Genomic DNA, 13129 nt, shown 5'->3' with positions numbered 1-13129 from the left:
CATACTTCCAAAGTTGTGGCAAAATGGCATAAGGACAACAAAGTCAAGGTATTGGAGTGGCCATCACAAAGCCCTGACCTCAATCCTATAGAACATTTGTGAGCAGAACTGCAAAAGCGTGTGCGAGCAAGGAGGCCTACAGACCTGACTCAGTTACACCAGCTCTGTCAGGAGGAATGGGCCAAAATTCACCCAACCTTTTGTGGGAAGCTTGTGGAAGGCTACCCAAAATGTTTGACTCAAGTTAACTTCTTGAAACTCCCCATACCGGATCCGGGTTTATGACTAAAGCCTCAGGCTCATTAGCATAACGCAACGTTAACGATTTCTGAAAATCGCAAATAAAATGAAAATAATGCGTCTGCTCTCAAGCTTAGCCTTTTCTTAACAACACTGTCATCTCAGATTTTCAAAATATGCTTTTGAACCATAGAAATTGACTAATTTGTGTAAGAGTATGCAAAGCTAGCATAGCATTTCGAGTAGCATGTAGCACGCAACATTTTCACAAAAACCAGATAACCAAATAAATAAAATCATTTACCTTTGAAGAGCTTCTGATGTTTTCAATGAGGAGACTCTCAGTTACATACCAAATGCGCAGTGTTTCCTGAAAGCGTCTGTGTGTAGGAGAAATCGTTCCGTTTTCTACATTGCGTCTGGCTACCGAAACGAACCGAAAATTCAGTCACCTACAACGTAAAACTTTTTCCGGATTAACTACATAATATCGACCGAAACATGGCAAACGTTGTTTGGAATCAATCCTCAAGGTGTTTTTTCACATATCTCTTCATTGACATGCAGTTCGTGGAAGCTTGCTGTCCTCTCTGTATCGCATGGAAAAATACTGGCAGGTGACTTTTGCGCACCAATTTCGGCGCAGGACACCGGGCGGACACCTGGTAAATGTGGTCTCTTACGGTCAATCTTCCAATGATCTGCCCACAAATACGTCACAATGCTGCAGACACCTTGGGGAAACGACAGAAAGGGTTGACTCACTCCTCTCGAATTCACAGCCATATAAGGAGATAATGGAAAACAGAGCCTCAAAAATCCTGTTCATTTCCTGGATGCCGTCTCATCTTGGTTTTGCCTGAAGCTCACGTTCTAGGGCACGCACAGAAAATATCTTTGTATTTCTGGACACGTCAGAGTGTTTTCTTTCGACTGGTAGCAATTATATGCATAGTCGAGCATCTTTTTGTGACAAAATATCTTGTTTAAAACGGGAACGTTTTTCAGCCAAAAATGAAATAGCGCCCCCATAGATGTAAGAGGTTAAACAATTTAAAGTCAATGCTACCAAATACTAATTGACTGTATGTAAATATCTGACCCACTGGGAATGTGATGAAATAAATAAAAGCTGAAATAAATCATTCTCTCGAGCATTATTCTGACATTTCACATTCTTAAAATAAAGCGGTGATCCTAACTTACCTAAAACAGGGAATTTTTACTAGGATTAAATGTCAGGAATTGTCAAACTGAGTTTAAATGTATTTGGCGAAGGGGCATGTAAAACTTTCGACTTCAACTGTATATACAGTACCAGTCGAAAGTTTGGACACACCTAATAATTCAAGGGTTTTTCTTTAATTTTACAATTTTCTACATTGTAGAATAATAGTGAAGAAATCAAAACTATGACATAACACATATGGAATCATGTAATAACCAAAAAAGTGTTAAACAAATCAAAATCTATTTTATATTTTAGATTCTTAAAAGTATCCACCCTTTGCCTTGATTACAGCTTTGGACAACCAGCTTCACTTGGAAAACTTTTCCAACAGTCTTGAAGGAGTTCCCACATATGCTGATCACTTGTTGGCTGCTTTCCTTCACTTTGTGGGTCAACTCATCCCAATCCACCTCAATTGGGTTAACCTTTCTAGGGCATGTGGTCTGCCAAACATCCAGTGAGATTGCAGAGCGCCAAATTCAAATTCAGAAATTCTCATTATAAAAATTAATAAAACAAAACATATTTTACATATGTTTAAAGATTAACTTCTTGTTAATCTAACCACGGTGTCAGATTTATAAAATGCTTTTCGGCGAAAGCATACCTAGCCCAGAACATGCCCAGCCCAGAATATAGCCCAGTTGACAAATTATTACAAACAGTAACCAGCCAAGCAGAAGCGTTACAAAACTCAGAAATAGAGATACAATTAATCACTTACCTTTGATGATCTTCATATGGTGGCAATCAGAAGACATTCATTTACTCAATAAATGTTCCTTTTGTTCGATAAAAAGTATCTTTATATCCAAAAACCTCTGTTTTGTTTGCGCATTTTCTTCAGTAATCCACAGGCTCAAACGCAGTCAAAACAGGCAGACAAAAAAAATCCAAATTGTATCCGTAAAGTTCATAGAAACAGTTTGTTTTTAGCCTAAATAATCTATAATATTTCAACCGGACAATAACGTTGTCAATTTAAAAGGTAAACAAGAAATGCATTCTCTCGGGATTGCGCATGAAAAAGCTCTGCGACACGGTAGGGTCCACTCATTCAGACTGCTCTTACTCCCTCATTTATGAGAATACAAACCTGAAACAATTTCTAAAGACTGTTGACATCTAGTGGAAGGCATAGGAACTGGAAATTGAGTCCCTAGTCAATGGATGCTGTAATGGCATTGAATAGAAAACTACAAAACCAACAAAAAAACTACTTCCTGAATGTCTTTTCCTCAGGTTTTCGCCTGCCAAATCAGTTCTGTTATACTCACAGACACTTTTTTTAAAGTTTTGGATACTTTAGAGTGTTTTCTATCCAAATCTACCAGTTATATGCATATCATATCTTCTGCGCCCGAGTAGCAGGCCGTTTAATTTGGGCATGCTTGTCATCCAAAATTCCGAATGCTGCCCCCTACCCTAGAGAGGTTAAGGTCCGGTGATTGTGAGGCCAGGTCATCTGATGCAGCCCTCCGTCACACTCCTTCTTGGTCAAATAGCACTCACACTACCTGGAGGTGTGTTGGGTCATTGTTCTGTTGAAAAACGCAAACAAAATGGGATGGCATATCACTACACAATGCTGTGGTTGCCATGCTGGTTAAGTGTGCCTTGAATTCTTAATAAATCACAGACAGTTTCACCAGCAAAGCACCCCATAACATCACAGCTCCTCCTTCATGCTTCACGGTGGGAACTACACATCCAGAGATCATCCGTTCACCTACTCTGTGTTTGGAATCCAAAATCTCTAATTTGCACTCATCATACCAAAGGACAGTTTTTCTAATGTCCATTGGTCATGTTTCTTGGCCCAAGCAAGTCTCTTCTTCTCATTGGTGTCCTTTAGTAGTGTTTTTTTCCAGCAATTTGACCATGAAGGCCGGATTCATGCAGTCTCCTCTGAACATTTGATGTTGACATGTGTCTGTTACTTGTACTCTGTGAAGCATTTATTTGGGCTGCAATCTGAGGTGCAGTTAACTCTAATGAACTTATCCTCTGGAGCAGAGGTAACTCTGGGTCTTCCATTCCTGTGGCGGTCCTCATGAGAGCCAGTTTCATCATGACACTTGATGGTTTTTGCTACCGCACTTGAAGAAACTTTCAAAGTTCTTGAAATGTTCTGGATTGATTGACCTTCATGTCTTAAAGTAATGATGGACTGTTGTTTCACTTTGCTTATTTGAGCTGTCCTTGCCATAATATGGACATGGTCTTTTACCAAATAGGGCTATCTTCTGTATACCACCCCTACCTTGCCACAACACAACTGATTGGCTCAAACGCATTAAGAAGGAAAGAAATTCCACAAATGAACTTTTAACAAGTCACACCTGTTAATTGAAATGCATTCCAGGTGACTACCTCATGAAGCTGGTTGAGACAATGCCAAGAGTGTGCAAAGCTGTCATCGAGGCAAAGGGTGGCTACTTTGAAGAATATCAAATATAAAATTAGTTTTGTTGAACACTTTTTGGTTACTGCATGACTCCATGTGCTATTTCATAGTTTTGATGTCTTCACTTTTATTCTACAATGTAGAAAGATAGTAAAATTAATGAAAAACCCTTAGGTGTGTCCAAACCTTTGACTGGTAGGGTTGCCTTTTTTTGCATGTTATTTTGGGATATGACATATCAGTTTTCAAACAATGTATAATAATAATCACTGAGTTAAAGCCGCATACAAACGGTTTATTTCTGGATTTCTTAAGGAAGCTCAAAAATGCAGTTCTTTTAGCTTAGTTTAGTGCTTTCTGTGGTAGTGTGGGGGCTGCCGGTGGAAAATACAGAGCGTAGGGGTTGGTAATGTTCTCTTGATGCGCCTTGATTGGCTTAGTGTTCTGTCAGTCATGGAGAAACTACATCACTGCCAAAATCTAAGGGTAGAGCAAGCCACTTGGTGCTAACATAGGGTTACATTAGAAGTGCCAATCCAAGAAGGTTTGAGGTCATTGATAAAATTACGTCAAATCACATTATATCTATAGCTTTGATTGAACTGATCAACATCATACTTTCATGTCAACATCATACATCATGTCAACATCATACATTCAAAATCTTACTTAGCAGTTTTCATCATGAATCAAGTCAACAATATACTGGCAAAATCCTTTTTAATCCGTGTCCTATGAACAGAAATAATTAAGAGAAATTATAGATACAATATGTCGGTGCTCTTCGGCCATTGGACATAAACACAAGACAACAAGTTGGAAATCGCAAATTCAACATTGAGTGGTTTGGAAGGAATCAGTGGCTAACTGCAAGCATTGCAAAGCAATCACTACCCTGCTATTCAATGGAGTGGGCGTGTGGTCCCATTTCTGGCTTTAAGGGTGGTCTCTTTACCAAGCTTAAAATGACAAATATTCAACATTGGTCATGTTGTCAATCCAGCATAATTTCTGCCGTGCTCAAAACAACTGTTTAACTTGGAACTGTGAAATCTGACTTCAGTGAGTTCAAGACAACTGGGATTTCGGGAATAAACGAGCTCCGACTGGGAAAATACATTTAGAAAGGTCATCCAACTCGGAATTCCAAGCCGGGAACTCTGGCCTCTTACTAGAGCCGTGACCTGGAGGTCACTGACGTCATCATGATTCAACCTTATTTTTTCCGAGTTCCCAGTTGTCTTGAAAGCACCATAAATCCAGAAAATGCTAGACTTTGATGACAAAGTTTGACGACAAAATTTGCCCACGAAGAACTCCCGTGCCACCTTCCTGTTCAAATGAGCACAGCACAACAAGGTGAGTCCAAAAAGGTATTATACACAACTACATAAATTATGTAATATGCCAGTAAGATACCTATACTGCAGCTAAGAAGGTAATACTAACTGTATGTTGTGTATTAAACTGTTAGTAGCCCATGTGCCTCACCCTAATTATTTGCTCCCTTTTCCTCTCCTAATTTTGCCTACTGTTCTGACTTGGTGGTGCACATGTAGCCTATAACCTGTTTAGAGAAATGTCATCTTTGAATATTGTAAGAGCTTTCATTGTCTGCTTTTATGCCCACTTTATTTATCCTATGGTTCTGACTTGGTGTACAGGGAGAACACTGTAAGAATGGCCCATGTTCTGAATTCTGTCGCTATACATTTAAAAAGTGCTTAACAAATATTTAGATTGACTACGGCCGTCGTCTTATCTGCCTCTTATCTGCTTGTCGTCCCCTTATGCCATAGTTTGTTCATCTCAATTGTCAGTTGAAACCACATTTGTTTAAGCAAGTCAGCCGTTTCAGCTATGCTTTTTTAAAGGCAGTAAATGAGCCAGGCTCTGCTGATAGCCAGGCGTGGCAGTGGCAAGGTTTTGGGAATGCTGTTGTGACTCTGCTGTTGGGACAGCTTTATGTAGGCCCTAACATTTTGTGGGCACAGTTTGTCACCGTTATAGTGCAATTAATGAATTGTTTAGTGTTGTGTTGTGTAGTGGCTTTGCTGGCATGCGTCCCCAAATTATTTTTTTTGTTGCCCCACCAAGATTTACATGCAAAAATTGACACTGGCATTGAATAAACATGTTTTGGTGTTTACAATCCAAACACTGTGACGTGTTTTTATATAAATTATAAATGTCTTGATGTGTTTAAAAAGTGTTGCAGTAAAGTGTTTAGTTATGTGTTCAGATCCTAAACACTTGGATTGCACAGTGTAGGAACCCCTGGTGATTTAGGTTGGAGGTTTAGAAAAAGGAGGACGGCGGAATAGGTAAATGGAAGGAGGAGGTGGAAGAGAGGGGTGGAAGAAGTAGGTGGAGAGGACCAGAGCGTTTGATCTGGAGTCTACTGGAACTGGAAGTCATGACAACTTGATTGGCTTCAGTTAAACAAGCCAGGACAGAGCTCCCTTGGATGCAGAATAGAATCTTTCATCATGGCTTGGTTGCGTCCCAAATGGCACCATATTCCCTTTGTAGTACACTACTTTTGACCAGAGCCCTATAGGCTCTGGTCAAAAAGGGAATCGGGTGCCATTTGGGATGCAGTCTGTCTTAATGTTAAATGTTTAATCTATTCCCTCCTTGGGAATCCATCCCTACATTCCCAGAGAACCCGATATTCGTCCCTCCCCTCCTCCTCCCCCATCCCTCTGCATTTGAATAAGAGAGAAGAGCCTGATTAGATTTTTATTCCAAATGAAAGAGAGAAACCACTCCAGCGCCAAAACTAAAAAGGAATACTGTACGATAAAAATAATGAGGCTTTTTAAAGAAAATTAATAGCTCCAGATGACTCGTATTCCCTCTCATCTTGAACCCCCCCCCCCCACCCTGGAAGATGAGATGGCTGCTTCTTAAACCCTAAGTGGGCGATCTTTGCTCAAAATAGCCTACTATGCCAGCCTGCTCTGCTCAGTAGCATGTCTGTGATTACATGGCTGCATCATAATTATCAGAAAGGGAAAGCCTTCTTTTTTATGATTATCATGCAATAAAGATGTGAAAGGCTACAGCCATGAAATCATAATTAAAGATTGGTTTGGGCTCTGGGAAGCGGAGCTGGCCATGTCATTCCTGTGGTTGCTAGCTGCAGTTTCTTGGTCTGTTATCTCATCTGCTCTCGGAGGGCTGTGCTGAGCTCCATGCCCCAGGCTCTTACAAGCTGGCACCATGGGTGGTAGGCTGATGGGCGAGTGAGATGGAGGGATAGAGGGATGGGTGGATGAGTCTCTCTGGGTGTTCTCAGTTGGAAACCCAGCTCCTGTCTCTGACTTTCGCTCTTCCGTCTGAAGCTCATTCATCACAAATGACACACTATTCCCTTGATATTGCACTACTTGCATGCCTGTGTCACTATGGGCCCTGGTCAAAAGCATGCCTGTGTCCCTATGGGCCCTGGACAAAAGCATTCCTGTGTCCCTATGGGCCCTTGTCAAAAGTACACAAAAAAAGGTGCTGTGTAGAACCATATAGGATTCTTCAGTTTGTCCCCATAGCGGAATCCTTTTTTGTGTTGGGTATAACCTTTTGCAGAGGGTTCTGACTAGAACTCTTTATTCAGGGTTCTTCAAAGAACCCCCTGTATATGGTTCTATCTAGAACTCTCTATGGAGGGTTCTGCCAAGAACCCCTTTGAAGGGTTCTACAGTGAACCCTTTTATCTGTGGAGGGTTCTTTGGACCCTTTATGAATGGTTCCACCAGCCTAATTCGCCTTTAAAATATACATATTTATGAGAATACAATACTGTAAATAATAAAGCCTTTGTTTGAGGGCCTAGTTATACCCTAACAGAGTGATGTTAGGAATCTCCTGGTTTACAGCCCACATCAGGCCTGCAAGTCACATTATGCTGGCTTGCAAAGTGATGTGTGATTCCTATTGGAAACTAGCCCGGGTTATCCAACAAGTGTAATTGTTAGTTACACATAACCTGCATTCAGAATGACTGCCACAGTAGAGAAGATTGAATACTGAGACGACCTCAATCATCTAAACAGGAACAACCATTTCAGTAAGAAGCGCAAAAAAATCTAACAGATTGAATTAGTTTAGAAAACTGTATGTTATTTATATTTTTGTGTAGCATGAAATTAAACAACACATGCAAAAATACAAATATTATAGTAAATCAAACCATTACAGTACCAGTCAAATGTTTTTGCACCTACTCACTCAATGGTTTTTCTTTATTTTTACTGTCTTCTACATTGTAGAATAGAGAAGACATCAACACTGTGAAATAACACATATGGAATCATGTAGTAACCAAAAAAGTGTTAAAGAAATCAAAATCTATTTCATATTTCAGATTCTTCAAAGTAGCCACCCTTTGCCTTGATTATAGCTTTGGACAACCAGCTTCACTTGGAAAACATTCCCAACAGTCTTGAAGGAGTTCCCACAAATGCTGAACACTTGATAGCTGATTATCCTTCACTCTGCAGTCCAACTCATCCAAAACCATCTCAATTGGGTTGAGTTCGGGTAGTTGTGGAGGGCCAGGTCATCTGATGCAGCACTCCATCACTCTCCTTCTTGGTCAAATAGCTCCTACACAGCCTGGAGGTGTGTTGGGTCATTGTTCTTGTCACACCCTGACCATAGTTTGCTTTGTATGTTTCTATGTTTTGTTTGGTCATGGTGTGATCTGAGTGGGCATTCTATGTTGTGTGTCTAGTTTGTCTGTTTCTGTGTTTGGCCTGATATCGTTCTCAATCAGAGGCCGGTGTTAGTCATTGTCTCTGATTGGGAATCATATTTAGGTAGCCTGTTTGGTATTGGGTTTTGTGAGTGATTGTCTCCTGTGTCCGTGTTTGTACCACACAGGACTGGTTTCGGGTTTTCACGTTTATTGTTTTGTAGTTTGTTCATGTATTGTTTTTCTTATTAAAAAACCATGAACTTCAACCACGCTGCGTATTGGTCCGCCTCTCCTTCCCGGAAGAACCGCATTACAGTCCTGTTGAAAAATGAATTATAGTCCCACTAAGCGCAAACCAGAAGGGATGTAATATCACACAGACACTCACTTTCATTTCTTTCAGCAACCTTGTTTGGGATGAGTTGTAAAATACAGCAATGACCCCACCATCAGACAATACAACCAAATGTTAATGTTTCTGCACCTGAGGGACACAGACACATGGTAAATAAAGTGAATCATATTGAATATGTATCTCTTCATCACGTAGAACAAGTAGAGGCGGCATCTTGAGTACAGCCAATCTTGACGACAGATATCGATGAGGACAGATCATCTTGAAGACAGATCAATTTTAGATTTCTTCCCAAGCAGTCTGAGTACCAAGCTGACCCCTCTTATAATAATCCAATGAACACAGTTAGTATATACACTCAGTGGCCAGTATGTAGGTACACCCATATTGTACCTGGTCGGACCTGCCTTAGCCTCCAGAACAGGCTGAATTCTTTGGGGCATGGAGACGTTGCTCAATTGGTATCAAGGAACCTAACATATGCAAGGAAAACATTTCCCACAACATTACACCATCACCACCAGCCTGTACCGTTGACACCAGGAAGGATGGGGCCATGCTGCTTACGCCAAATCCTCACTCTGCCATCAGCATGACGTAACAGTAACCAGGATTTGTCGGACAAGCAATGTTTTTACACTCCTCAATTGTCCAGTGTTGGTGATTGCGTGCCCACTGGAGCGGCAGCTTCTTTTATTTAGCTGATAGGAGTGGACAAGGACAGACGAGTTGTGTGTTCCGAGATGCCGTTCTACACACCACCATTGTACTGTGCCACTATTTTCCTGTATGTGGCCAGGCTTTTAGCGTGCATGATTCTTGCAATTCTCCTTTGACCTCTTATCAACGAGCTGTTTTCGCCCACAGGACTGCCACTGAAAGTATGTTTTTTTGATTGTCGCACCATTCTCGGTAAACCCTAGACACTGTCATGCGTAAAAAGCCCAGGAAGCTGGCCATATCTGAGATACCGGAAATGGCGTGCCTGGCATTGCCGATCATACCATGCTCAAAGTTGCATAGGTCACTCTTTTGACCCATTCTAACGTTCAATCGGACAGTAACTGAATGCCTCAATGCCTGTCTGCTTTATATAGCAAGCCTCGGCCACGTGACTCACTTCTAGGAGCGAACCATGTGGCGGTGTACCTTATAAACTGGCCACTGAGTGTATAAGGTTTAATCTCAGTTCCTATATCACCACAGCAACATGGAAGTACCAAAATTGTTCTCTATTTATTTTCAAACCATTTGAGCTTTGTTTGTTCCTTTAACTTCTCTGCAACCATTTCTCAGAAAGAAATGCAATGCTTTGAGAGTTTTTCAAATGCTACACTGACGTATGGTGTGTGTGCGTGTGCGCTTGACTGCCTAACCCTACCAAAGTGTACTGAACACAGTACAGTGGATGAAGGCTGGGCCATTGTGTTAGGCATCATCTCATCATAGCATTAGTCTGACATGGGCTGTTTGTGCATTTCTCTCCAACAGGAGACTGTCATAACAGGCCTGCTCCCTGAGACCACCTACTCTGTCACTGTGGCAGCCTACACCACCAAGGGAGATGGGGCACGCAGTAAGGCCAAGGTGGTCACCACAACAGGAGCAGGTGTGTAGAGCTACACACAAACACAAACACACACACACAGGAGCAAGTGTGTACATCTAAATCATTGCTCCTTCTTGATCAGGTGATTATTGTGAAAGAGAATGTTTTCTTCCAAAAGGGCACTGCAGTACAAATATCAATATCATTATAATGAAAAATATAATCTAAAATAACAAGTAGGAGAAAGTAGTATGCATAGTAATAAAACGGATACAGTGCATTCGGAAAGTGCACTCTGGTAGGGTTAGGGTCAGACCCCTTTTTCCACATTTTGTTATGTTACAGCCTTAATTTATAAATTGAATTATTTTCCTCATCAATTTATACACAATACCCCATAATGACAAAGCGAAAACAGGTTTATGTACATTTTTGCAAATGTATTTAAGAAACTTGCTCAGGTGTATCCTCTTTCCATTGGTCATCCTTGAGCTGTTTCTAGAACTTGATTGGAGTCCAGCTGTGTTAAATGTAATTGATTGGGCATGATTTAGAAAGGCACATACCTGTCTGTATGAGGTACAACAGTTGATAGTGCATGTCAAAGCAAAAACCAAGCCATGAGGTCAAAGAAATTGTTCGTAGAGCTCAGAGACAGGATTGTGTCGAGGCACAGATCTGGGGAAGGGTACCCAAACATTTCTGCAGCATTGACGGTCCCCAAGAAAAGAGTGGCCTCCATCACTCTTAAATGGAGGAGGTTTGGAACCACCAAGACTCTTCCTACAGCTGTCCGTCCCGCATAACTGAGCAATCTGGGGACAAGGTCCTTTGTCAGGGAAGTGACCAAGAACCCGATGGTCACTCTGACAGAGCTCCAGAGTTCCTCTGTGGAGATGGGAGAACCTTCCAGAAGGACAACAATCTCTGCAACTCTCCACCGATCAGGGTTTTATGTTAGAGTGGCCAGACGGAAGCCACTCCTCAGTAAAAGGCACATGACAGCCCACCTAAGGGACTCTCAGTCCATGAGAAACAAGATTCTCTGGTCTGATGAAACCAAAATTGAACTATTTGGCCTGAATGCCAAGTGCCACATCTGGGGAAAACCTGGCAACATCCCTATGGTGAAGCATGGTGGTGTCAGTATCATGCTATGGGGATGTTTTTCAGCGGTATGGACTGAGACACTAGTCAGGATCGAGGCAAAGATGAACAGAGCAAAGTCCATAGAGATCCTTTATGAAAACCGTCTCCAGAGCGCTCAGGACCAGTATAAATGGTGAATGTGCAGTAGTACTCACTCTGACTGGCTTGACCTGAAACTGCCCTTTTACTCTGACTGCTCACAATGGCTGCCTCCCAAATGGCACCATGTTCCCCATATAGTGCACTACTTTCATCCAGGGCCCATTAGGTGTGTTCAATGTCATTTTAAAGTATTTTTTATCTCATTATCCTAATGATCCTAATCCCTCTCTACCCATCAGTCCCAGGCAGGCCCACTATGATGATCAGCACCACCATCGGTAACACAGCCCTCATCCAGTGGCAACCTCCGAAGGAGATGGTGGGAGAGCACATGGGCTACCAGCTGCAGTACAAACGCATGGAGGAGGAGTCGTTCACCGTAAAAGACTTCAAGAAGATAGAAGACCACTTCACCGTCACCGGCCTGCACAAGGGCGCCACCTACATCTTCAAGCTCTGTGCCAAAAACCGTGTGGGCAACGGGGAGGAGTACACAAAGGAGATTACCACACCAGACGATGTGCCCAGTAGCTACCCCCAGAACCTGAGCGTTGTGGGCCTGACCACCACCACAACCAAGCTGGCCTGGGAGCCTCCGGTGCTGGCTGAGAGGAACGGGAAGATTGTCCAGTACATTGTGGTGTACAGAGATATCAACAGCCAGCAGAACCACACCAACAGGTAATATCCAATACCAATGTAAATAAAAAAAATGTAAACACCTTCTGAGACATTGATAAACCACTTAACACAGAAAGTCCTCACTTATCTCAATGACGTTCATATTGGATAGTCCATTGTCCTAAAACAGAGGTATCTTATCTTCCCTTATCTGCCTCAACAGCACGACAGAGACCCAGATGACCATCATGGGGCTGCAGCCTGATACCACCTATGATATCAGGATCAGGGCATTCACCAGCAAGGGAGGGGGACCAATCAGTCCTAGTATACAGAGCAGGACCATGTCTACCGCCATGCCAGGTGGGTATGCGGTAGACATACACAATGCAGGCGTACACACACCCGAGTGTGTGCATGCGAACACACACACACACACAGAGACCATGATCGTGTCGACCTCCATGCCTTATGAGCTCTGCTGATCTGTATAAATAGTCTCACACAGATGCAGACAACACCAGACCCACATGCACACAGGCATGCACACACACACACACACACACACACACACACACACACACACACACACACACACACAGAGCAGATGGTACGGGAGAGGAACAGATGCGTAACTGTGTGTGTGGAAGCTGGTGGCAACTGGACAAGAGTGGCAGAACCAGTCCAGCGTAACCAGTACAGCAGTACATCAGCACCATGGAACACTCCTTTCATGTTCATATTAGGGCACATATGGCTGATGTGGAAATATATGC

The 13129-nt window shown here is 42.2% G+C and overlaps 1 protein-coding gene across 1 annotated transcript in view; it reads left to right on the top strand.

Annotated features, from left to right (window-relative positions):
* The window catches only part of LOC135556249 (receptor-type tyrosine-protein phosphatase F-like), a 426619-nt gene that overhangs the window by 353843 nt on the left and 59647 nt on the right, over positions 1–13129 (top strand). The window contains exons 17-19 of the mRNA XM_064989280.1: positions 10424–10541; positions 11972–12413; positions 12577–12716. Coding sequence (XP_064845352.1) covers positions 10424–10541; positions 11972–12413; positions 12577–12716 — 700 coding nt within the window. The remainder of the gene's footprint in view (positions 1–10423; positions 10542–11971; positions 12414–12576; positions 12717–13129) is intronic.

The sequence above is a fragment of the Oncorhynchus masou genome, chromosome 15, assembly GCF_036934945.1.
Source record: "Oncorhynchus masou masou isolate Uvic2021 chromosome 15, UVic_Omas_1.1, whole genome shotgun sequence".
Lineage (NCBI taxonomy): Eukaryota > Metazoa > Chordata > Actinopteri > Salmoniformes > Salmonidae > Oncorhynchus > Oncorhynchus masou.
This window is presented reverse-complemented; position numbering and strand designations above follow the sequence as displayed.